This window comes from Myxocyprinus asiaticus, chromosome 10 (genome assembly GCF_019703515.2).
Source record: "Myxocyprinus asiaticus isolate MX2 ecotype Aquarium Trade chromosome 10, UBuf_Myxa_2, whole genome shotgun sequence".
In the NCBI taxonomy this organism is placed as follows: domain Eukaryota; kingdom Metazoa; phylum Chordata; class Actinopteri; order Cypriniformes; family Catostomidae; genus Myxocyprinus; species Myxocyprinus asiaticus.
In genome coordinates, this window is record NC_059353.1 from 22742911 (window position 1) to 22766598 (window position 23688).

The following is a 23688-nucleotide window of genomic DNA, read 5'->3' on the forward strand; positions in this document are numbered from 1 at the left end:
TAGGATATCTGAGCAGCTATTTGTCTGCTTTGGTGCACAGCAGAAAGGAAGCGCTGTCTCCAAGCAGAGGATCACCCACTGGCTCATTGATGCCATAACTATGGCATATCATGCCCAGGACATGCAGCCCCCGGTAGGGCTACGAGCCCATTCTACCAGGGGTGTAGCGGCCTCCTGGGCCCTGGCCAGGGGTGCCTCTCTAACAGACATTTGCAGATCAGCTGGCTGGGCAACACCCAACACCTTTGCAAGGTTCTACAACCTCCGGGTGGAACCGGTTTCATCCCAGGTAGTAGCACGCAATACAAGCGGATAAGCCCGGGATAGCTGGCCGGGTGTATCGCTTGCACATAGTGCCTTCCACCTCCTTTTGAGCTGAAGACGTGTGCCATTAATTCCCAGTAGTGTTCACAAACTTTGTTCCCTGGTTGACTTCCTCCGAGCCCTGTGGCAGTCGAGTTTTCAGAGAGACTCGCTGCCGGCCCAGTTCACGTGCTAACTAAGAGTCCTGTTCTGGGTTAGGTGCTCCGCATGTGGTGGTTCCCTGTAAGGCTAACCCCATGCGATGTATATCTAACGCTAATTCGTTTCCCTGATGGCAAACTGCGTCTTCCTTGGGCAGAGCCCCTCTGCCCCAGTCTCCATGTTTGTAGTAACTCCTCCCCCATTGGGTAGGATCTACCTTGAAGACTCTCCGCATGGTCGGAAAGACCATGTGACATATTCTTCCACTTAAATATCCCCCCTCTCTTTGGGCGAGGTGTGGTCTCCGTGGTGTCTTCCCCTTGGGAGGGACACCCCCCGACTATACCTGGCGGCCCAGTTGGATAATCCTCCTCCTTTTTTAGGGAGTGGAAAAAAAGAAGGGGAAAAGAGGCCACGACTGGGTTAGCCTGTCTCTATCTTTTGGGTAGTCGACTTGCCCCCAGAGGGCCGTTCGACACTCATAACTATGTTGGGGGAGGTTACTTGTCGACCTGGTGTGCTGGCTACGAGGCACACAGTGGTCTGTCCACCACACACCGCCAGTTCACATAACACAGTTCAGCCAGTTGTGGCGTTTCGTATAGGGACCCCTAGTGTCACTAAATTGACACAACGTCGAGTGAGTGACAGATAGGGAACATCATGGTTACTTGTGTAACCTCCGTTCCCTGATGGAGGGAACGAGACGTTGTGTCCCTCCTGCCATAATGCTGAACAACCCGCTGAAATGGCCAGACCTTGTCTCGGCTCCTCAGCATAAAACCTGAATGAGTGGTTGCATACCAGCTCCTTTTATACCTGCATGTCCAGGGGAGTGGCATGCAAATACCACTCGCCAATTTTCATTGGCCTTTTATCAAAGACCAGAGGTGTCTCGGGCTCCCAAGAGTGACCCCTAGTGTCACTACATCAACACAACGTCTCGTTCCCTCCATCAGGGAACGGAGGTTACACAAGTAACCATGACGTAATATAAACAGTGAAGTGTTCCAGTGCTGTTGGACATCATTTGTCCAATCAAATTAGTTGACCAGAACTAAATGTTATATAATAAGGAATTAAGTCATAGAGAAAGATTTCCTTCAGAAAATGTCTTTTTTTATTTCAAGACAAACTTCATTAATATTCTGAGTATCTAACATTTTTTCCATTTACAATGAGGATTTTTTTACTCCCAGAAAAGAGCTGGTTTTCTGCAGTGAAGCACATACAGTACTGCTATAATTCCTCTATTGCTGCCAGTTGCTAAACTCATTTTGTTTACATGACTTAGACTTAGAATTAGATCCTCCCATGCTAAGTAGCATATCGGGCAGTAAGTTCTCTACAGTGTTTCAGGTCTCTGGCCACGGTCTCTGTGTCATCCCATGTGGTGTTTAGTGTCTTCAGGTCTTGGATAAACGTTCTTCTCCACGTGTTTCGGGGGCAACCTTGATGACGTTTCACACCTGGTGGTACCCATCTCATTGCAATCTTGGGGATCCGATGGTTCTCTATTCGAAGAAAGTGTCCAGCCAATCGGAGTCTCCTGAGGGTGATGATGATGTGGAGCTTGCATGTTTCACTCCTTCGGAGCACCTCTTCATTGGTGATATGATCATAATATTGGATCTTGTGGATTCAGCATTATCACCTTTGCTGGAAGACTTCAAACTTCTTGTTGATGCTTGTTGATGCCTTTCAGGTCTCGCTGGTGTAGATCGCTCTTGGTACCACAATGGAGGTAAACAGGTGGAGCTTGATCTTCAAGGAGATGGATGGCGAGCACCAGATATTTTCATCCTCCGAAAGACAGCTGCCACTTTTCCGATGCAGCATTTGACATCTGCCTCTGCATCACGTGCATGATCTTCGACTTAGCGCTTATCCTGAGGCCTACTTTGCTTGCATCTTCTTCCAGATCAGGCGTCGCAGTTTGCAGCTTCTTCTCATCTTCCTCTAGCAGGGCGATGTCATCGGCGATATTCGGCAACCACTGGTTAAGATTTAGTCACTGCACGATCTTCCACTGTGAAATCCGGCTTGTTCCTCCCTCATGCGTTGGTTGAGGGCTTTTTGCAGTCGCCGAAGTAGGACTATGCAGAAAGCTTTTCTGGGCACTGAGAGGAGAGTGATGCCACGGCAGTTGGTACATTCAGAGATGTTACCTTTCTTTGGGATCTAGTTTATCGCACCTCTGCCAGTCTTCTGGGAGTTCTCAGTTTCTCCAGCATTTGTTTAACAGCGTCATCAGCATTTCAAATATGGCCTGGCCACTGTGCTTCAGGATCTCTGCAGGTATCTCGTTCAAGCCAGCAGCCTTATTGTTCTTGAGGCTTTTGATCACGACTTTCACTTCTTCGATGTTGATTTCACCGGTGTCCACTTAGAGCTCTTCCCTGGCTTCGTCCACCTCGAAGTCATAAGTGGTGGTCGGATCTGATTGATTAAAGGTTTCCTGGAAGTGTTCAATCCGTCTCTTGTTTTGCTCATCTTGGGTGATCAAAAGCTTCCCTTTCTTGTCCTTGACTGGGACATTGGTATTGCTTCTTGTGCCAACCAGCTCATTGATGATGTGATAGAGGGTCTTTGTGTCATTTTGGTCGGCCGCTTCTTGTGCTTCGTTTCCCTTCTGCTGTAACCATTCCTTCTTGTCCCTCGGACAGCTTTTCTTTACAAGCCGATCCAGCTCCGCGTATCGCTGGCTCATTGTGTCTAATTCTTTTGCATTCTTTGCCTGCTCCTGCTTCAGTTTTGCGATCTTCTACTTGTCTATCAGATTCCACGATTGGTCTTAGATCCATTTCTCTCTCTGTTGGCCTTGGCGTCTTTTAATGATGTCCTGGGCGCAAATCGTGATGGTGCCTCTGATGTTAATCCAGAGCTCTTCCACATCCTCTATCAATTTGAGCAGTCCAAAGTGATTATGCAGTTCCAGACCGAAGGTGTCAGCAGTGACAGGTTCTTTGAGCTTCTACACTGCAAACGGTTTCTTTTGTGTGGGCTGCCTTTGATTTCATAGTTTAAGCTTGATATCCACCCTGACAAGATAATGATCCGATCCAATGTCTGCAGCTCTGTAAGCCCTTGCGTCACATAAGGACAATCTCCACTTCTGGCTAATGCAGATAACGTTAGTCTCGTTGAGGGTGTGCCCATCTGGTGATCACCAAGCCTTCTTGTTGGATGTCGAACACGTCTTGAAGTTGCTCATAGAATTCGTCTTTTGCCATGTCTTCAGCTTTTTCCGTCGGCGCATAAACTTGGATGACGGTTGCTTTGGCATGCCATAAGCGAATCAAGCTGTAATTTTTTTGTCGCTGATGGGTTTCCTGCCAACAAAGGATGTCCAAATGGTAGTCATCGAAAACCCACAGTAGTTGGACGAGTAGGCCACTTTGATATAGATTCCTCACAATCCACTTTCCAATATGAGTGATGTTTTGTGCCAAGAATATACTATCCTTCTTTGGCATTGGACACAGTCAGTTTCCTCCGGCACCATCATATGGTTTGGATATGATCCTCTGCCATGATGACCAGAATTGGTTAATCTTCTTACTGTTTCCATAGCAAGTTGGTTTTGTGGGGATGAGTTGCTAACCTGACGCCCAACCCTCCTCCTTTCTCATCTGGGCTTGGGACCGGCAATGGTGGAGTTTTGTTTATATGATAGCATTATTTTCACATTACATCTTTATATTATGAATCTCTCCAAATTTGCTGAAATAAACCCTCACATATCATCTTTGTCATTTTGTCTGAAAACTGTGAAACCACATTCCCTATTAGCAGTATGTAATTTCAATTTCAGTATGAGCAGCATTTAATCACATAAAAACGTGTGATGGTATTTGGGCACCAGATTAGTGCATCACAGCTGAAGCACTGGATTTGCCCAATTGATCACTTATGCTGTGAGCTGTTGATCTCCATTATCTTGCTCCATTAAAACCTCAAGTTACAGAGCATGGTAAAGGAACATTCTCAACGCCCCATACCCACAAATCCAGTTTCTGTGAGCACAACATTTTCACACATTTTAATGATTGATTCCATTATCTAAATTGCTCAGTTAGAACACTGTTCACTCCCTGATATTGTTGTTTTACTTGAATGTAAGTCTGCAGCTTTATGTTGAAAAACTGGGTACTCACCCAAGATGATTCCAGTTAATAACTAGCTATGTCAGCGGTCACATTTCTACCCAGGAATTTCTCATCATTTTGGGGGTGTTTTGTTTCAGTGGTGTCTCTTAAGCACACAATGGAACTAACAGCTCTTTCTCTCTATTTTTCCTTTATGCTTTTAAAGATTTGACATATTTTCAAGATATACAGTATACTACTGTATATTCTGAATAGATTGTTGCTTTGCAACAACATATTTTCTTTTGTCAGTCTTAAAATAAATGAGTCATTGGTCTTGGCCAATCATTGGTTGCTGACCCAAATACTGTAAATTTGCAAAAATATTTTCCATTGACATGTTCTGGGATTAGCCTAGCAACAAATTCGCAGGGTCTGCCATTCTTTTCCTGGATAGCAGCAATCTGGATATTTTACGATATAACTTTATGTCCTCTGAATCCAAGCTTCTTCATCTTTTGTTGTTACGCAGGTGGTGATGTCAGCCAAAGCCTTCAAACTTCAGCGAGTCTTTAATCTTTCATCCCTGTAGCCTGCAGCCTTAGCAGTTTAGCTAATCTCATTTTCTACACTGCCTTCATTGCCATTGAATTTTCTTCCCTTATTTAGCTTCAGCACAAAATACTGTAGGTCATCATCTTGATTACATTTGAAATGTTCTTATCTCAATTTAGAGTGAAACGAACTTCCAGTCATTTTCTCACAACCACAGGAGTCTTGAAGGCTGTTGTAAAAATTTCATACCCATGGCACTGATTTGAAATCTTTTGGCAGGCAGCAACAACAATAACAACAATGGAAAATTTGAAACAATTAATATAGTGTTCAATTTTAGTTATTTCAAAGATGAGAATTTCTGTAGTGGGTGTTTCTATCAAAAGCTAAAATCTCATGTATCTGTAGGATCATATGTGGCCGACTTTGATGGCAGAAGCTCTTTGCTGTACCGATTCAACCAGAAGTCTATGAGCACTGTGAAAGATGTTATATCACTGCGCTTTAAGAGTCGACAGGCAGAGGGTGTTTTATTGCATGGAGAAGGCCAGCGAGGAGATTATATCACTCTGGAGCTACATCGTGGGAGGCTGGCCTTGCATCTAAACCTGGGTGAGTTACAGTACTGGTGGAAGCATGCAAAAGGGGTTGAAATATTTATATATTTTATAGTTTTTGGAGAAAATGTTGTTTGAACATACTGTATATGGTTGGGTTCTATAGTCTGAGCCCAATTGTGTTATATTTTGCATTTTTCTAATTAATTAAAAAAATAAAAATTCATTGCAAATTTTATTTTCAGCATACTAATTAGAGTGAAAAGTTGAATTGAAAAATTAACATGAATTTAAGAATTTCTATAGTATTTGGTATGCCCCCTTTTACTTTAATTACAGTATGCTCTTAAGCTGGCACCACAAGTTTGTGCAAAACCTAATTATTGTTATCCCAGCATGATTTGAGAAACATGACACAACCTCTCTAAATCTCCAGATGACAGCAGGGTGAAGTCCAGCAATGCTCGCATGGTGGTCACTCTAGGAAGTCTCCTGGATGATCTGCACTGGCACTCTGTTCTGATTGAACGCTTTAACAAGCAGGTCAACTTCACATTGGACAGACACACTCAACACTTCAGGACCAAGGGTGATGGAGACTCTCTAGAGGTTGACTATGAGGTAGGTCTCTGACAATCTCTCTTCTCTTATTTTTTGGAAATTCCAAGCCTTTGTTTTGAGTTTGGGGTAACAAAATAGGTGCCTGCAGGCTCTGTCTGGTGTATTCCAGGAGATACAGTTTGTGGTGGCATTCTGGAAGTCTAAAAGTGGGGACTAGTATCATGGTGAAAGAAAGTTTGTCAATCCTTAAAATGGTCTGTAGTTCTAAATTAATTTGACCTAAAATGTGTCCTGGTAATTAGTTTTAGTGATAGATAAAGAGGGTCTGCAACAAAGTATTATCTACTCCACTTTCCTTCAAAACTGAAAACCATGCAGTTTTGAAATTTGTATTCTATGTGTTGAGCCAATAGGTCAATCTACGATTTTTAGATTCTCTTTTGGTCAAATGTCTTTTCGCTATACAAATACGCAGGTCAGAGTTCACCAAACTTGAAATTTAGGATGCAGCCAAAGACGAAGCAACTTCACATATTCTTGTGTTTCCACTCTCCTGCATTTGTTTTTTACTTAAGGAGTTTGTTGTAACTGGGCACAGATGTTCTAGTCAGGTGTTTGATGAAACGTAGCTATATAACAAACAAAAGCAAAAAAGAGCTGATGTGTTAGACTAGAAATGCACTTCATGGCACACATTTGGGTGTTGTCAATACCCGTGAGGTGCTAGGTTACAAAACCACAAGAAAATACTATGTTGGTCATTGAGGGGAAACTTTAGTGTTGATAAATCCCCTCTGATGGAGAATCTACCTCCCCTCATATCACTGTTGCCCTGGCCTTTTGATCACCGCCTCAGAGCTGTGACCTAAAGGAGAGCAGCATGTGATGAGGTTTACCTGAAGTTAATAGCACCATAAAGGCAGCATTAAAGCTGCAGTGCACCTCACCTATGATGGACAGCACTGCTCTATGTATGCACAAGGTGTCCTCAAGATACAGGAAGGGTGTGACATGGCTTGGCTGGCACTGAGACATTGACCACCTGGTCCTGCACCGCTGGACCTGCCCTCCCACCACACAAACGCACAGCATGACCTTCACTTCCATCAGCACCAAGGGCAACACGGCCTTCTGTTTCATGCTTCCGCATGGACACTTTTTGCCTGCTTATTTATATTTGTATAAAAAAAACAAACAAACAAACAAACAAAAAAAACAGCCCCTCCAGGATTGTTATTATTTTTAGTTTTAGTTTTATTTATTTATTTATTTATTTATTTTTTATTTGTCCTTTCAGTGTAGTTTTGTTTTCATTAGTTTTCATTCTATGATTGCTAGTTTTAGTTTTCCCAGGCTTTTCTAGTTTTAGTTTGTGTTTCAGTATTTCGTTTTTATTTTACTTCTAGAATTTTAGGGCTGCCAAACTTAATAGATTAACTTATATAATTTAAATACAAGATGTTTAACCCTGTTAAGTTTTTCAGGGCCATCTAGTGTTATCATTAGCTAATGCAATTTTTAATATTTAAACTTTAATATTTAATATAAAACTGAAATTAGTTTGTGGTATTTATTTTTATTATTATTATTTTTGTTAGTTTTGAAGTCATGAAAATGTATTTTAGTTTACTTTCAGTCGTTCTATTTTTTCACTTATATATACTGTGTATATATATATATATATATATATATATATATATATATATATATATTTATTTTTTCATTTAGTTTTTGTGTTAGTTTCTGTTAGCAATAATAATACTGCTCTGATCCTACTATTTCTGTTTTCACTTCCCACCACACCATTTTTTGGTAAACACTGACAAAATATTGAAACTTCTGTCCTCTATTAAGAAATGTTTCCAGCCTGATCTCATGAAAAACGCAATTGCTGAAGCAACCATGTCATTTTGTGGTGCTTCTATGATGCTTTCGGCTTTATCAGTGGAGCTACAGTACTCCTCAATTTGATTGAACTTGAAGAAGCTTGTAAATTAAGTTGGTTATGTAATGCAAACGTCCTGGTTACTTTCGTAACCTCTGTTCCCTGATGGAGGGAATGAGACATTGTGTCGATGTAGTGACACTAGGGGTCACTCTTGGGAGCCCCAAACACATCTGATTCTGAAAAAAGGCCAGTGGAAATTGGCGAGTGGAATTTGCATGCCACTCCCCCAGACATACGGGTATAAAAGGAGATGGCTCGCAACCACTCATTCAGGTTTTGTGCTGAGGAGCCGAGACAAGGTCCCGGCCATTTCAGCAGGTAGTTCAATATTGTGGCAAAAGGGACACAATGTCTCGTTCCCTCCATCAGGGAACGGAGGTTACGAAAGTAACCAGGACGGCGTGGCGGCGGCGTTTTGTGGGCACAGGTGCACCGCAACTGCCTTATCCACCTGGCGAATCGCCGAGTACCCCCTGGCAGCCCCACTATCAAGGGTAGTGAGAGCAGAGGAGCTCAGAAACCGGGTCCGGGCAGAGAAAGGGACCGGGGCAGGGCTCGGCCGTGAGCGGCACTCCGGGCCCAGGAAACAATCGTCAGGCTGCGAGGGTTCAGGGGGGGTGGAGGGTTCCACTCCAGCCTGACACACGCAGCCACCCGGGCAAGCATGGCTGCCAGCTGCATGTCAGGCTGCAACTGGGTGACCACACTCGAAGGTGGGAGCCCAGTCGAATCCTCAGCGTCAGACTGGACAGGCCACTCTCCAATGCTGCAATCGAGAGCTCATCTACTTCGCGGGCGCCGATACGAGATAGCGAACTCGCCCTGAGACGAGCCGGCGGTCTCATCCCAGTGGGGCAAACGAGTGTACTGGGGAATGTGAGGTCCGTGGGGAGTTACCCGGCGGAGTGGCTCCCATTGGGGTCCCCAAATCGCCCCCAGTGCTAACTGACACGGCCTCAAACCCGTAGGTAGAAGGACCGAGGCGGGGAGCCGCTGGAGTGGTCTTTCCCTCTAACGAAGGAAAAACCGCGACTGCAATGTTGCCATGGTCACGCTCTCGCAGTGAGAACATGACCCGTCCACGAACACTGTCTCCGCATGGGCAGCGCCCAAGCATGTAAAACCGCGATTGTGGCCATCGGAAGCGGAGAGGTAACGACCACAACTAGGAAATACACACAAACGGAGAGGCATCTTTAAAAAGATGCTCTCTGTTAATGCCACTTTTTTAGAAGGGAAAATATACTCTTTTAGTTGGAAGAATATACTCTCTTAGCTGCTGAAACGCCCAGGGGCATTCTCTGCACTTCACCAGAGAGGGAGAAGCCACTGTACTGCGCCGTATATACAACAGTTTTTCGAGGTGAATGGATCAGCAGAGTAATTCAGCTTGCTGAACACAACCACTCAGCTCCGAAGACAAAATCTGAATGAGTGGTTGTGAGCCAGCTCATATAATACCCGTATGTCCGGGGGAGTGGCATGCAAATTCCACTCGCCAATTCCCATTGGCCTTTTTTCAAAATCAGAGGTGTTTGGGGCTCCCAAGATTGACCCCTAGTGTCACTACATTGACACAACGTTGAGTGAGTGACAGATAGGGAACATTTAGTTGTTGATCAACAAGGCTGACTCCAATAGGCAAAGGAAACTTCTAGTTTAAGTCAATTATGGTGTAAATAGAGATTAACTCATATTAAAAGTAAATTTATTCAGGGCTACAGATAAGGGTTTACAAACGGTTTATCCTAAATTGTCCTTAAATGAGTCAAAAAATTTTAGGGCTGTGAGCCAGAGATAACTTTTGGATATTTTATGTTGTATTGCAATTTTAATTTTCAGTACCACTCAATTCTGAAGAAAATAATGCAATGTTTTGCATTGTGTTTTAATGACTGGTCATTCTCTATTAAAGCTAAGCTTTGGTGGGATACCACTGCCTGGTAAGCCTGGAACCTTCATTAGACGTAACTTTTATGGCTGCATGGAAAACCTCTACTACAATGGAGTGAACGTCATCGACCTGGCGAAACGGCGCAAGCCTCAGATATACAGTGTGGTGAGTAATTAATACATTTTGGGAAAGGAGATTCTGTAGTTGTAATGCTGTGATCATTCCACTCAAATGTGACTATCTAGTCTAATGCATTGATCATATCAAATAACTTTTCTGCTAATTCTAAGCAAGAATCATTAAAGGTGTGGACAAACTGTGCAGAATTTCACGCTTTTATATACAGTATATACGTATATAATGTTTTCAAAATTTTTACCAGTTACTTTTGACAGAACGAATAATGCTTTTGTTTCATGTTAACCCACCTAACACTTATTAAAAAAGAACAATGCCTTTAAAATCATTACATTCATGGAGACATCTCTAAGACACATTCCTGCATGCTCTTTTATTTCTCAAAATAAAAATGATTAGACAACCCAGACTGAATCAATTCAGAGAAGAGAGGGCTGGTATTCAGTCTATATGCTGCTGACATTTATCTAGGTTGCCTGCTGCTCTTGTAGGTTTAGCCTGTCTGACTCCCAGCCTCTTTATTTCAATAGTCATTATACATTCTCTGTGTAATGTTCTGTACTATCAGCTTTTTCAACATTGCATTATCGTGTTATTTTTCCACTTCGACGTTAAAGGTTCCCTTTCGTAGGAACTCAAGCTACGTAAACGCATTGGGACACACCCTCAGTGTCACATGGTCTGAAGCCGTTGTACAATCACGCCAATTTATTGGCTGGTGCGATTAAGGGACGCCCCTAGGGAGCTACGTCACGGGCTCCATAATAGTGCTCGCTTTGCACAATCCAGTCAGATTTTCTGTTCTTCAGTGCATAAAGCCCGTGTTTGTTGCAGCAAATCATGTTGAAGCGAGGATTATTAATCTTCCCTTTTGAGTGGCGAACACATAAGGACGTTGTATATACAGCATAAATTTCAGAGCAATTTTAATGTGTTTTTTTCCAAAGGGTCCGACGGGGACAGCTGCACTTTTCGAGGTTCGCAATTTCTCACCACAAGGCATTATCCCCACTTGTTCCGGTTCCACGGCCTCCAGATTTGGTGCTCCGTGTGCGGGAGCCATTTAGGATTTCAGGCTTTGTGTTTGAGAAGTTTGGAGTGCGAACGGACATCGGGTTCTTCTTCGTGTTTGTCACCCTTCCCCTAAGTGAATGCGCGAGTCTCATCGGACATCCTCTGAGGCCTAGCTCGGCGGCCATTATCTGACGAACAAAGCATGTGAAAGAGTTACCATGCACGTCTTGAGCCATCGCCATTAAAAATCGCTGTATGAGAGAATTCGTCATTGGAAGGTAAGGAAACAATTGGCCCCTTTGTCCCTATTGTCTTTTTCTGTGTCGTTCTGTGAGAATGCACATGAATAAGGCAATGGAGGGGGGGCCTCGGCCTTTCTCTCTCTCCTCTCCCTGTTCGAAGCGAACTGTTCGCGGCAGAGGGGATCATGCATGGGCCGGTGAGCCCTGCCACAGAACAAGGAAGATGGAATAAGAGAATATTCCCCAACAGAGTGATGGTGAACCAATGCATGGAGTGCTTAGTCGGTGCCATTATTCTTTCGGGATTATATCAGGAGATGCGAGGTATTTTAACTAGTTTATTTTATCTTTCGCCCGTTTGTGGACCACACAGGCATTCTGGCGAGACAGGAGACGCACACTGTTATCTCTGCTCGATTTTTCGGTAGCCGCATGGATGTCGCTCTATTCAGTCAGGTGTTGGATCTACACACAATGGTTTTGCAGTCTAACCAAGTGCATCATGTTAAGGAATGACTTTGAGCTATTATCAGCTCTATTTGGAATTACCCTCGTGTTTTCCCCCTGTGGCTCACGCTGGGGAACAAGTTGGTCAAGGTGATGCTTTTCTTCATGAGGGTGTTTCGCACTAGCTGGGTACTACACGTTTTTCCCCCATTATATGCTGGGATCAGTTAGTGTCTAACCCCTATTTCAGTACACCAATTTAGCTCAGTTTCTCCCATAATTTACATTGGCAAACGAGTATTGAATATTTTCAGCTTGAGTTTGGCCTCTGTCTCCAAGGGGCTCGTGTAATATAACTCAATGTTTGATAAAATAGGTCTACACATGAGCCTGATGGGCTTGCTGTGTAATGAAGGATGAGCCGAGTGAATGAAATTTGACCGTATAAATGTTTTGCTCTTCGGTCAGTATCAGAATGAGTTTGCCGTTATATGCGCCTCGAACATCCGACAACCAGAATATAGTTCAGTTTTCCCCCATAGATTGCTGGGGAGGGAACATAAATAAAATAAAAAACACTTCCCAAATTCAGCCTCTGTCTCCATGACCAGGGGTCTCGAGATATGCATAACAGAATTTGATGTTCATCGAGCTCAGGTGTACACAAAACACACAGTGAACATAAACACCACATGTTGTCCCCCCATAAGAATGCTGGGGCCATTGCGGCGAGCCTGCTTGCTCTCAATTCAGCTCCATGTTCGTACAGTCTTCCCTGTTCTATGCTAGGGAAGATGGTTTATCTTGTCCTCTGCTGTAAATACATTCAGAGTGACCGTTTTTTTGATAATTTCCTGATCAAATTCTGCATCTGTCTCCAGCACCACATGTTGTCCCCCCATAAAGAATGCTGGGACCGTTGTGGTGAACCAGTTTTCACAAATAAACATTCCCCCCAGTGTTCATACGCTTTTCCCCGTTCAAACACCAGGGAAAAGGTTTATTCTGTCAGCATCCCTGCTCTAGATACATTTCAGGGTGCCCATCACCATGCCTAAATACAATAAAGGCAAAAACATTATCAAATTCCCTTCAACCAGCCACAGTATTGGAGAAGTGAAGGTTTCCCTCCGCTGTGCCGCTGGTTCTGGTGAAGTCACCAGAAGTAAGCCAAGAACACCATCTAGTGGTTACAAGTCATGCATTAATCCCTCTGTCTGCCCATCTGTTGGCTTGGCAGCAGCTGTAGGGCATTTCGAACTAGGTACTTCGAACAATAAAGCATGGTTATGTAATTCAATTCAGGCGGGCTCCGCCGGTGTTCAATGTGATTGTTCCGACAGACGTTTCTGTTCGGGAAGCCCTGTTTTTAATTTGGGAAATTCACTTTATCTTAGAAAAAGGGGCAATAGAGGAGATTCCCCCTTCTCAGAGAGAATGCGGCTTTTACAGCTGTTATTTTCTGGTCCCGCAAAAAGACGGCGGCTTGCGTCCCATTCTGGATTTTGAGACGTTTGAATTTCGCTCTAATGAAATGTCAATTCAGGATGCTGATGCAGAAACAAATAATGTCACAAGTGCAGCCAGGGGACTGGTTTATGACAGTAGATTTGAAGGACGTTTATATCCATATTCAGATTGCACCAAAGCACAGGAGCTTTCTTAGATTTGCTTTCGGGGGCAAGCATATACATTTTTGTGTCCTTCAGTTCGGACTTGCACTGGCACCACACACTTTCACAAAATGCATGGATGCAGCTTTGATGCCCTTGAAGCTTCAAGGCATCCGCGTTTTGAATTATCTCGATGATTGGTTGGTGTTTTCCCACTCAGAGTCTTTGGCTGCCCAACATTGAGATGTCATTCTCAGCCATTTGATCTAGGGCTGTGTGTAACCTAGACAAGAGTGTCCTGTTTCCAGGGCAACAGACTCTGCAGGTGCGTCTGTCTCCAGTTCGCATTCTGTCATTTTGCCAGTGTCTAGCGATATTCAGAGTGGGATGCGTTCTCCCTCCAAGAACATTTCACATGCTTTTGGGGCTCATGATAATGGCTTCCGCTGTCATTTCCCCAGGCATTTTGCATGCGAGACCTTTTCAATGCTGAATGAACTCAACAAAGAGACTTCAACCACTGACGCATGCGTTCCGTCTCTTCAAAGTGACGCGTGGGTGCTACCGAACTCTGTTACCATGGAAACAGACCCGCCTTTTGATGTCGGGCATTGCGTTGGGACAGGTGTGTCACCGCAAAAATATAGTGACAGACGCCTCCCCCACAGGATGGGGTGCTGTATATAAGGGTCATTCAGCCTACGGAGTTTGGACAGGCCAGTGGCAATATTGCCACATAAACTGTCTGGAGATGTTCAAGGTGCTGCTGGCGTTAAATATTTTCCTCCCCGAGATTCAGGCAGCCTTGTCCTCATCCGGTCGGACAACAGGATGGTGGTGTCCTACATCAATCGCCAGGGAGGAGTGTGTTCTTATGCCATGCTGAGACTGGCACATCGCATTCTTCTGTGGGCACAGGACAATGTGATGTCTCTACGAGTCGTGCATGTCCCAGGCCGGTTGAATTTGGGGGCGGATCTCTTGTCCAGACGGGGCTTGAGTTCAGGAGGATCGGGTTCGGTTTCTGTTAGTGGCACTGTTTTAGACCATCTCAAGAATGGTTTTTGACTCTGGTCTCTCTCCTGGAGGAAATGCCTTGGGAGATTCCAATCAGAACAGACATGTTGTCTCAGGTTCGGGGCAGCATTTGGCACCCCCGGCCAGACTTGTGGAAGTTATGGGTATGGCCCCTCAATGGGACGCTCTTTTGAATGATAGGTTATCCCCTGTTGTGGCTGATACCATTCTGAATGTTAGAGCTCCAACTAGGAAGCTTTATATGTTCAAGTGGAGTATTTTTGCTTCTTGGTGTACAGCGCGAGGTGAATATCCAGTTCATTGCCCTGTCGGTACAGTGCTGGATATTCTGCAAGAGCATTTTGGGGCCAGGGTTGCTCCGGCAATGCTTAAAGTCTATGTTGTCGCTATAGCAGCTGAGCATGTGCTTATCAATGGAGTCTATGTCGGTAGACATTCTCTTGTCTCTCGTTTTATATGCGGGGTACGCAGGCTTAGAACTTTTCATTCCGTCCACATTCCCTTATGGGATTTTTCCCAAGTTTCTGACTCTTAAAATGGCCCTGCAAGTAGCATTGGCATTGTTTAAAAGTGTTGGTGATTTGCATGCCCTATCGATCAATCCCTTATGTATGTATTTTGCACCAGGGTGTTTAAGAATGGTGTTAAGACCTCATTTGAGCTATTTGCTCAAGGTCGCTTCTACATCATTTAGCTCACAGACTATTAATTTTCAGGCTTTCTATCCTCCCCCATTTGAGTCGGAGGAGCATGAAAGATTGCATATGCTTTGCCCAGTTCGGGCGCTGTGAATTTATGTTTACCGTACTAGCCAGTGGCGTAAGTCAGAGCAGTTGTTTGTGTGCTTTGGTGACTGCAACAGCGGTGTTTCGGTGTCCAAGCACAGACTGTCTCATTGGCTTACTGATGCAATTTCAAGTGCTTACGAAGCGTGCGGATTACCTTCGCCTTCGGGTATTCAAACCCTTTCTATGAGGAGCATGGCATCCTCATGGGCTTTGGCTAGAGGTGCGTCCTTGGAGGACATTTGTATGGAAGCAGGGTGGTCCTCTCTGCGTACATTTGTTAGATTTTATAATCTGGATGAGGGTTTGACTCCTGCTTCCCAGGTTCTCTCTGTTGGAAAAGGAGTAAACTCAAAATTTTCTCTGTTTTATTCAGAATCTTTAGCTCGCTTGTGCGCCGTTACATGCTTACCACATGGGTGTAGACAGTTGGCAGCTACTCGCATGGCGTGAATATATATCGTTCCCAATGCGATTATGCAGCTCGAGTTCCTATGAAAGGGAACGTCTCGGTTACGTGAAACGTAACCCTGGTTCCCTGAGTGGGAACGAGATGCTGCGTAAGCTGGCCATACTCTCTAGCAGCTGCATAGGCTCGTGCCTCCCTGCAGAAAATTTGACTCGATGGTACCAAAGCAAGCGCTTTTATGGAGCCCATGACGTAGCTCCCTAGAGGCATCACTTAAGCACCACCAGCCAATAAATTGGCATGATTGTACAAGTGCTTCAGACCACGTAACACTCAGGGCATGTCCCACTGCGATTAAGCAGCATCTGTCTCCAGCACCACATGTTGTCCCCCCATAAAGAATGCTGGGACCGTTGTGGTGAACCAGTTTTCACAAATAAACATTCCCCCCAGTGTTCATACGCTTTTCCCCGTTCAAACACCAGGGAAAAGGTTTATTCTGTCAGCATCCCTGCTCTAGATACATTTCAGGGTGCCCATCACCATGCCTAAATACAATAAAGGCAAAAACATTATCAAATTCCCTTCAACCAGCCACAGTATTGGAGAAGTGAAGGTTTCCCTCCGCTGTGCCGCTGGTTCTGGTGAAGTCACCAGAAGTAAGCCAAGAACACCATCTAGTGGTTACAAGTCATGCATTAATCCCTCTGTCTGCCCATCTGTTGGCTTGGCAGCAGCTGTAGGGCATTTCGAACTAGGTACTTCGAACAATAAAGCATGGTTATGTAATTCAATTCAGGCGGGCTCCGCCGGTGTTCAATGTGATTGTTCCGACAGACGTTTCTGTTCGGGAAGCCCTGTTTTTAATTTGGGAAATTCACTTTATCTTAGAAAAAGGGGCAATAGAGGAGATTCCCCCTTCTCAGAGAGAATGCGGCTTTTACAGCTGTTATTTTCTGGTCCCGCAAAAAGACGGCGGCTTGCGTCCCATTCTGGATTTTGAGACGTTTGAATTTCGCTCTAATGAAATGTCAATTCAGGATGCTGATGCAGAAACAAATAATGTCACAAGTGCAGCCAGGGGACTGGTTTATGACAGTAGATTTGAAGGACGTTTATATCCATATTCAGATTGCACCAAAGCACAGGAGCTTTCTTAGATTTGCTTTCGGGGGCAAGCATATACATTTTTGTGTCCTTCAGTTCGGACTTGCACTGGCACCACACACTTTCACAAAATGCATGGATGCAGCTTTGATGCCCTTGAAGCTTCAAGGCATCCGCGTTTTGAATTATCTCGATGATTGGTTGGTGTTTTCCCACTCAGAGTCTTTGGCTGCCCAACATTGAGATGTCATTCTCAGCCATTTGATCTAGGGCTGTGTGTAACCTAGACAAGAGTGTCCTGTTTCCAGGGCAACAGACTCTGCAGGTGCGTCTGTCTCCAGTTCGCATTCTGTCATTTTGCCAGTGTCTAGCGATATTCAGAGTGGGATGCGTTCTCCCTCCAAGAACATTTCACATGCTTTTGGGGCTCATGATAATGGCTTCCGCTGTCATTTCCCCAGGCATTTTGCATGCGAGACCTTTTCAATGCTGAATGAACTCAACAAAGAGACTTCAACCACTGACGCATGCGTTCCGTCTCTTCAAAGTGACGCGTGGGTGCTACCGAACTCTGTTACCATGGAAACAGACCCGCCTTTTGATGTCGGGCATTGCGTTGGGACAGGTGTGTCACCGCAAAAATATAGTGACAGACGCCTCCCCCACAGGATGGGGTGCTGTATATAAGGGTCATTCAGCCTACGGAGTTTGGACAGGCCAGTGGCAATATTGCCACATAAACTGTCTGGAGATGTTCAAGGTGCTGCTGGCGTTAAATATTTTCCTCCCCGAGATTCAGGCAGCCTTGTCCTCATCCGGTCGGACAACAGGATGGTGGTGTCCTACATCAATCGCCAGGGAGGAGTGTGTTCTTATGCCATGCTGAGACTGGCACATCGCATTCTTCTGTGGGCACAGGACAATGTGATGTCTCTACGAGTCGTGCATGTCCCAGGCCGGTTGAATTTGGGGGCGGATCTCTTGTCCAGACGGGGCTTGAGTTCAGGAGGATCGGGTTCGGTTTCTGTTAGTGGCACTGTTTTAGACCATCTCAAGAATGGTTTTTGACTCTGGTCTCTCTCCTGGAGGAAATGCCTTGGGAGATTCCAATCAGAACAGACATGTTGTCTCAGGTTCGGGGCAGCATTTGGCACCCCCGGCCAGACTTGTGGAAGTTATGGGTATGGCCCCTCAATGGGACGCTCTTTTGAATGATAGGTTATCCCCTGTTGTGGCTGATACCATTCTGAATGTTAGAGCTCCAACTAGGAAGCTTTATATGTTCAAGTGGAGTATTTTTGCTTCTTGGTGTACAGCGCGAGGTGAATATCCAGTTCATTGCCCTGTCGGTACAGTGCTGGATATTCTGCAAGAGCATTTTGGGGCCAGGGTTGCTCCGGCAATGCTTAAAGTCTATGTTGTCGCTATAGCAGCTGAGCATGTGCTTATCAATGGAGTCTATGTCGGTAGACATTCTCTTGTCTCTCGTTTTATATGCGGGGTACGCAGGCTTAGAACTTTTCATTCCGTCCACATTCCCTTATGGGATTTTTCCCAAGTTTCTGACTCTTAAAATGGCCCTGCAAGTAGCATTGGCATTGTTTAAAAGTGTTGGTGATTTGCATGCCCTATCGATCAATCCCTTATGTATGTATTTTGCACCAGGGTGTTTAAGAATGGTGTTAAGACCTCATTTGAGCTATTTGCTCAAGGTCGCTTCTACATCATTTAGCTCACAGACTATTAATTTTCAGGCTTTCTATCCTCCCCCATTTGAGTCGGAGGAGCATGAAAGATTGCATATGCTTTGCCCAGTTCGGGCGCTGTGAATTTATGTTTACCGTACTAGCCAGTGGCGTAAGTCAGAGCAGTTGTTTGTGTGCTTTGGTGACTGCAACAGCGGTGTTTCGGTGTCCAAGCACAGACTGTCTCATTGGCTTACTGATGCAATTTCAAGTGCTTACGAAGTGTGCGGATTACCTTCGCCTTCGGGTATTCAAACCCTTTCTATGAGGAGCATGGCATCCTCATGGGCTTTGGCTAGAGGTGCGTCCTTGGAGGACATTTGTATGGAAGCAGGGTGGTCCTCTCTGCGTACATTTGTTAGATTTTATAATCTGGATGAGGGTTTGACTCCTGCTTCCCAGGTTCTCTCTGTTGGAAAAGGAGTAAACTCAAAATTTTCTCTGTTTTATTCAGAATCTTTAGCTCGCTTGTGCGCCGTTACATGCTTACCACATGGGTGTAGACAGTTGGCAGCTACTCGCATGGCGTGAATATATATCGTTCCCAATGCGATTATGCAGCTCGAGTTCCTATGAAAGGGAACGTCTCGGTTACGTGAAACGTAACCCTGGTTCCCTGAGTGGGAACGAGATGCTGCGTAAGCTGGCCATACTCTCTAGCAGCTGCATAGGCTCGTGCCTCCCTGCAGAAAATTTGACTCGATGGTACCAAAGCAAGCGCTTTTATGGAGCCCATGACGTAGCTCCCTAGAGGCATCACTTAAGCACCACCAGCCAATAAATTGGCATGATTGTACAAGTGCTTCAGACCACGTAACACTCAGGGCATGTCCCACTGCGATTAAGCAGCATATCGTTCCCACTCAGGGAACCAGGGTTACGTTTTACATAACTGAGACTTTTTCACTGCCTGGCTTAAAACTGCAAAGTTTTGCCCTAGGAGAGCTACTGTCAATGGAAGTTGCTTAGCTGACCCTTTGGATGTTAATGACTTGAAATCTGCTATTTTTGTTCATGGGCACACAGTTCTGCAGCCAGGTTTGTTTGAGCCAATCACCTGAGCCATAAATGGCATGTGACTAATCTCTCTAGAGTTGCAGGAAGATGACATCATGACAACAGTCACAGCACAGGAGAAAATTGGTCAGATGGTTTACAGTTAACATTTACATTTAATCATTTATCAGACATTTATATCCAAAGTGACTTACAAATGAGTAACATTACTAGCAATTTGTCAAACAACTGAAAGAATATATACAGTTACATAAGTTCAGTGATTAACCTCTCACATATGATGGCCATTCTCTTGCACGATCAGCTACAATAGATATGCAAGTGGGTCATTTGTACTCAGACTGAATTCCCCTGTGGTCATTTCCTGAAAGCATGTAAAGTGATGCTTTGGCTTTTTCTCTCCTCTCACAGGGCAACGTGACCTTTTCCTGCTCTGAACCACTGCTGGTGGCTGCCACATTTCAGAGCTCCAGCAGCAGCTTTCTGTCACTGCCTACACCTGCACCAGTCCTGGAGGGCCCTTCAGTGCGCCTGCAGTTTCGTACCTGGAACCCTGATGGCCTGCTACTCTCCAGTCCACTAATCTCTGCTCAGGAGCCTCGGTACCTAATATTGCAGATCAACAGTGGACGCCTCCACTTAACACACCAGACATCAACTCTGAAGATGTCAGAAGTGCCAGCTGGTGAGGAGATTACTGTCTGCTCATCTGTAGCTTAATCGTACTGTATATGCAAGTTCACCAGTTTTCTCAAAAATACAAAGGTTTAAAATGGTTTTGATTGTTGCATTGAGGGTACCTGGTGGTAAATGTACAATTTCGTAATATGTTTTTGTCCTTTAAGTGCTGGGATTCACATATACCGAATCTGTCACATGCTCTCTACTTAAAAAAACTTGAAACTCACTAAGAATGAATTGTGCCTGCTGATATCATTGTTTATTTACACATGCTGTCTGTGTTGCTTTAGCAACCAAAGTACTAAAGGAATTATGCAAATCAGGTAACGGCACAAATACGTCCCAAAATTTTGCAGTTTTCATACTACAATTCCCAACTTTTGGGGTTGGTTCTATGCTACGGTTGTTGAGGATGCAGAACTCTGCAGAATCGTTCTACCCTTGTGATCCAGACACCTGAATCATATCTTTAAAATGCAGAAAGTGTGCTCAATTACACAGCGTGTCTTGATATGTACCATATTGCATTTTATATAAGGCATATTATTAGCCTAAATTAAATAGAAACTGAGGTTTGTTATCACTGAAAAGAATGACAATTACTTAATTAAAATTTTCACTATTTAAACTAATTTAGCACTGGTTAAACTGGATTGTGGGTGGTTGGTGAATAAGATGCAGGTTTTTGAAATAAGTTTTTTGCAAAAATGTGGCCAAATTAAATTTCACCCCTGAACATGGAATGAAAAGGTGAAGAATCATTCAATAAACCGGTAAAGAGGTGAATGACACTCATGTTGCTAAATAATGTAATTGATATAGTGTTTATTCTTTTTATCATTCATCCTGCAGAGCTTAGCAATTTAACATGAAGCAGGCAAAATGTAAAAGGTATAAAGCTTCAGCAAGTGACATGGAAATGCTGGCTATAATCAAATGCTAGAGCTGTCACTTTCATTCAGGCATGACATATTCTAGTATCTAAAATGACTGCTTTGAAGGAGTCTAATTGGAAATTTAGCTCAGTTTCAGCAATTATATGCACATAGTGATCAAGACTATAAATGTCTCTCTTTTTAAGTTAAGTTCAGCCAATGTAAAGACATTTCTATTACTTACACAGCACAGGACAGCACAGAATTTCTTCAGTGTTCTCCTCACCAATGAGAACCAGTAGTATACAAGTCTATACTTACAGCTTATCTCTTCACCCACAAAAGCAAAAACAATAATTTTTTTTTTGTCCAGCATTCTGGACAAAAGATCAAGGGAAACATACATGCTGGCCTAAACAAGATTAGTGTCTCAGACAGTTGCGGATTTTAGGCTAAGGGAACCTCATGTTCGACAGCAATCAGCATGCTGCAGGGGGAAGAAGGGCGCCCTCCATCTGTTCAGGTGAAATTTTTTTTTTTTTGGTCTAGCTCTCTACATAGGATCATTGACTAAAATAGAGAAATGTGTAATTACTGAGATAGAAGAAGTGAAGCGCTTGAGCTCAAATGACAAACAGATGGCTGGCACAGGGGAAACTGTAGACACACAGCTTGGGTGCCCTTCACATGTAATGGCCAGAATTAATTAAATCAAACCTCAAAGAGAATTTATCTTTAACAACATCACCCTCATGTCATTCCAAACCCATTTAACTTTTTTTCTACTGTGAAACACAAAAGGAGATGTTTTGAAGAATCTAGTTGCTTTTGTTCATGCAATGACAATTTATGGTGACTGGAGGTTTCAAGCTTAAAAAGGCCCAAAAAAGCACCATAAAAGTATCATAAAAATGGACTATATGACTCATGAACTGTATTCCATGTTAAAAGCCAAAAGAGAGTTTTGCATGGGGAACAGACAGAAATTTAAATTGTTATTCACATAAAATCTTGACATCTGCCTTAGCTCTCATTGGTAAATTTAGGAGAGTTCATTAGACAAGTAGCAATGTCAGATTAGTGAACAAATCATTCTTTTTAAGTCAGATCTTGTCAATGAATAGGTTGATCTGGTTCACAAAACTGGCCTGAATTTAATTACATGGAAAAGAGCAACCAACTACATTTAGCTAACCTTTCCTTTTGTGTTCCATGGAAGAAAGACCAGTTTGAAACTACAAAGGGGTGATAATGACATAACTTTCCCTCTGAAATAGTTGTGTTGCACAAGAAGGTCTTTCATTTTCATAAAAACTGTAGCCATATTTTCATTAAAACAGTGCATGGTGTTTTTTGATTGACAGGACAGAGGGTGAATGATGGTTTGTGGCATTCTGTGAGCCTCAACACTAGAGGACTACAGATCATCATGACTCTAGACAATGAGCCTGCATCTACCATCCAGCTGGACAATTACTTGGAACCAAAAGACAAACACTATTTTGGAGGTAAAATAGTGCATAAACATTAACAGAAAGGATTCAAAGATCATTTGTCACAGTTGCGGTGAGGATTAGCAAGAGTTATTTGTATTCTGGAAAATTTGATGGATTTTCAAATCAATGTGGTTCAGTTGCAACAAATTATTCATAAAATATAATTCACACCCTTGGGCAAAAAACACATTTAAAGCGTTTAAAATAAAACAGTATAGTAGAGCTAATGGTATGTAATTATATATTACATTTATATAATAAGTATATAAAAATATATCATGATAATATAACTTGTCACACTATTGTGTCTTAAAGGTGAAGTGTGTATGTTTTTCAATGTTAAAATATGTCTACCACTTCAGCTTAATATGCAGCGACAACTATAAGTAAGTCACTTGTAGATTAATTCCCCTGAAAAATGCAGTCACTGTATACTGTATATGTGGTTTTAAAAACATTGCTCTATTTTTTTGAGAATCCTGACCAGTCTAACACAGCAACATTGACTCAATCCGTGGTGTAAGTTTGGGGCATGATTGTCTGGGGGAGTATTCGAGTAACCTGTACTTCAGCTTTAACATATTTTATAAATATAAATGTTTATGCACAGGTAAATGAAGCCATAGAAGATAAACTGGAAGGATATAAGTGATATAATGTAGTTGGTGACAATACCACTTTTAAAGTACTGTTTTGTTTCTGTTTTTTGTTTTTTTGTTTTTTTAAATATGTTGTTTTTATTATAGTATCCATCTCTACAGGCAGATGTATTTTCATTTGTTATTTCAGGATGTCCTGCATCCCAGAACGACTCCAGCTGCTTGAATCCCACAATGGCCTTTCAAGGTTGTTTCCGGCTCATCCTTGTTAACAACCAACCTGTGGATCTTATGTTGGTCCAGCAAGGCCGTCTAGGCAGCTACAGTCAGCTACAGTTTGACTTATGTGGTATTCGTGACAGGTACAAAGTTTTCATCACTGTTTCTCCAACAGTTGAACATAAGCATGATTTC

At 43.5% G+C, this 23688-nt stretch overlaps 1 protein-coding gene across 5 annotated transcripts in view; it reads left to right on the forward strand.

The window, feature by feature from the left end:
* The window catches only part of LOC127447102 (contactin-associated protein-like 5), a 126267-nt gene that overhangs the window by 50852 nt on the left and 51727 nt on the right, over window positions 1-23688 (forward strand). For all 5 annotated transcript variants that reach the window (XM_051708662.1, XM_051708663.1, XM_051708666.1 and 2 more), the window contains 6 exons: window positions 5517-5720; window positions 6102-6286; window positions 10090-10233; window positions 20035-20308; window positions 22544-22687; window positions 23465-23636. In XM_051708662.1, the coding sequence (XP_051564622.1) occupies window positions 5517-5720; window positions 6102-6286; window positions 10090-10233; window positions 20035-20308; window positions 22544-22687; window positions 23465-23636 (1123 nt within the window). The remainder of the gene's footprint in view (window positions 1-5516; window positions 5721-6101; window positions 6287-10089; window positions 10234-20034; window positions 20309-22543; window positions 22688-23464; window positions 23637-23688) is intronic.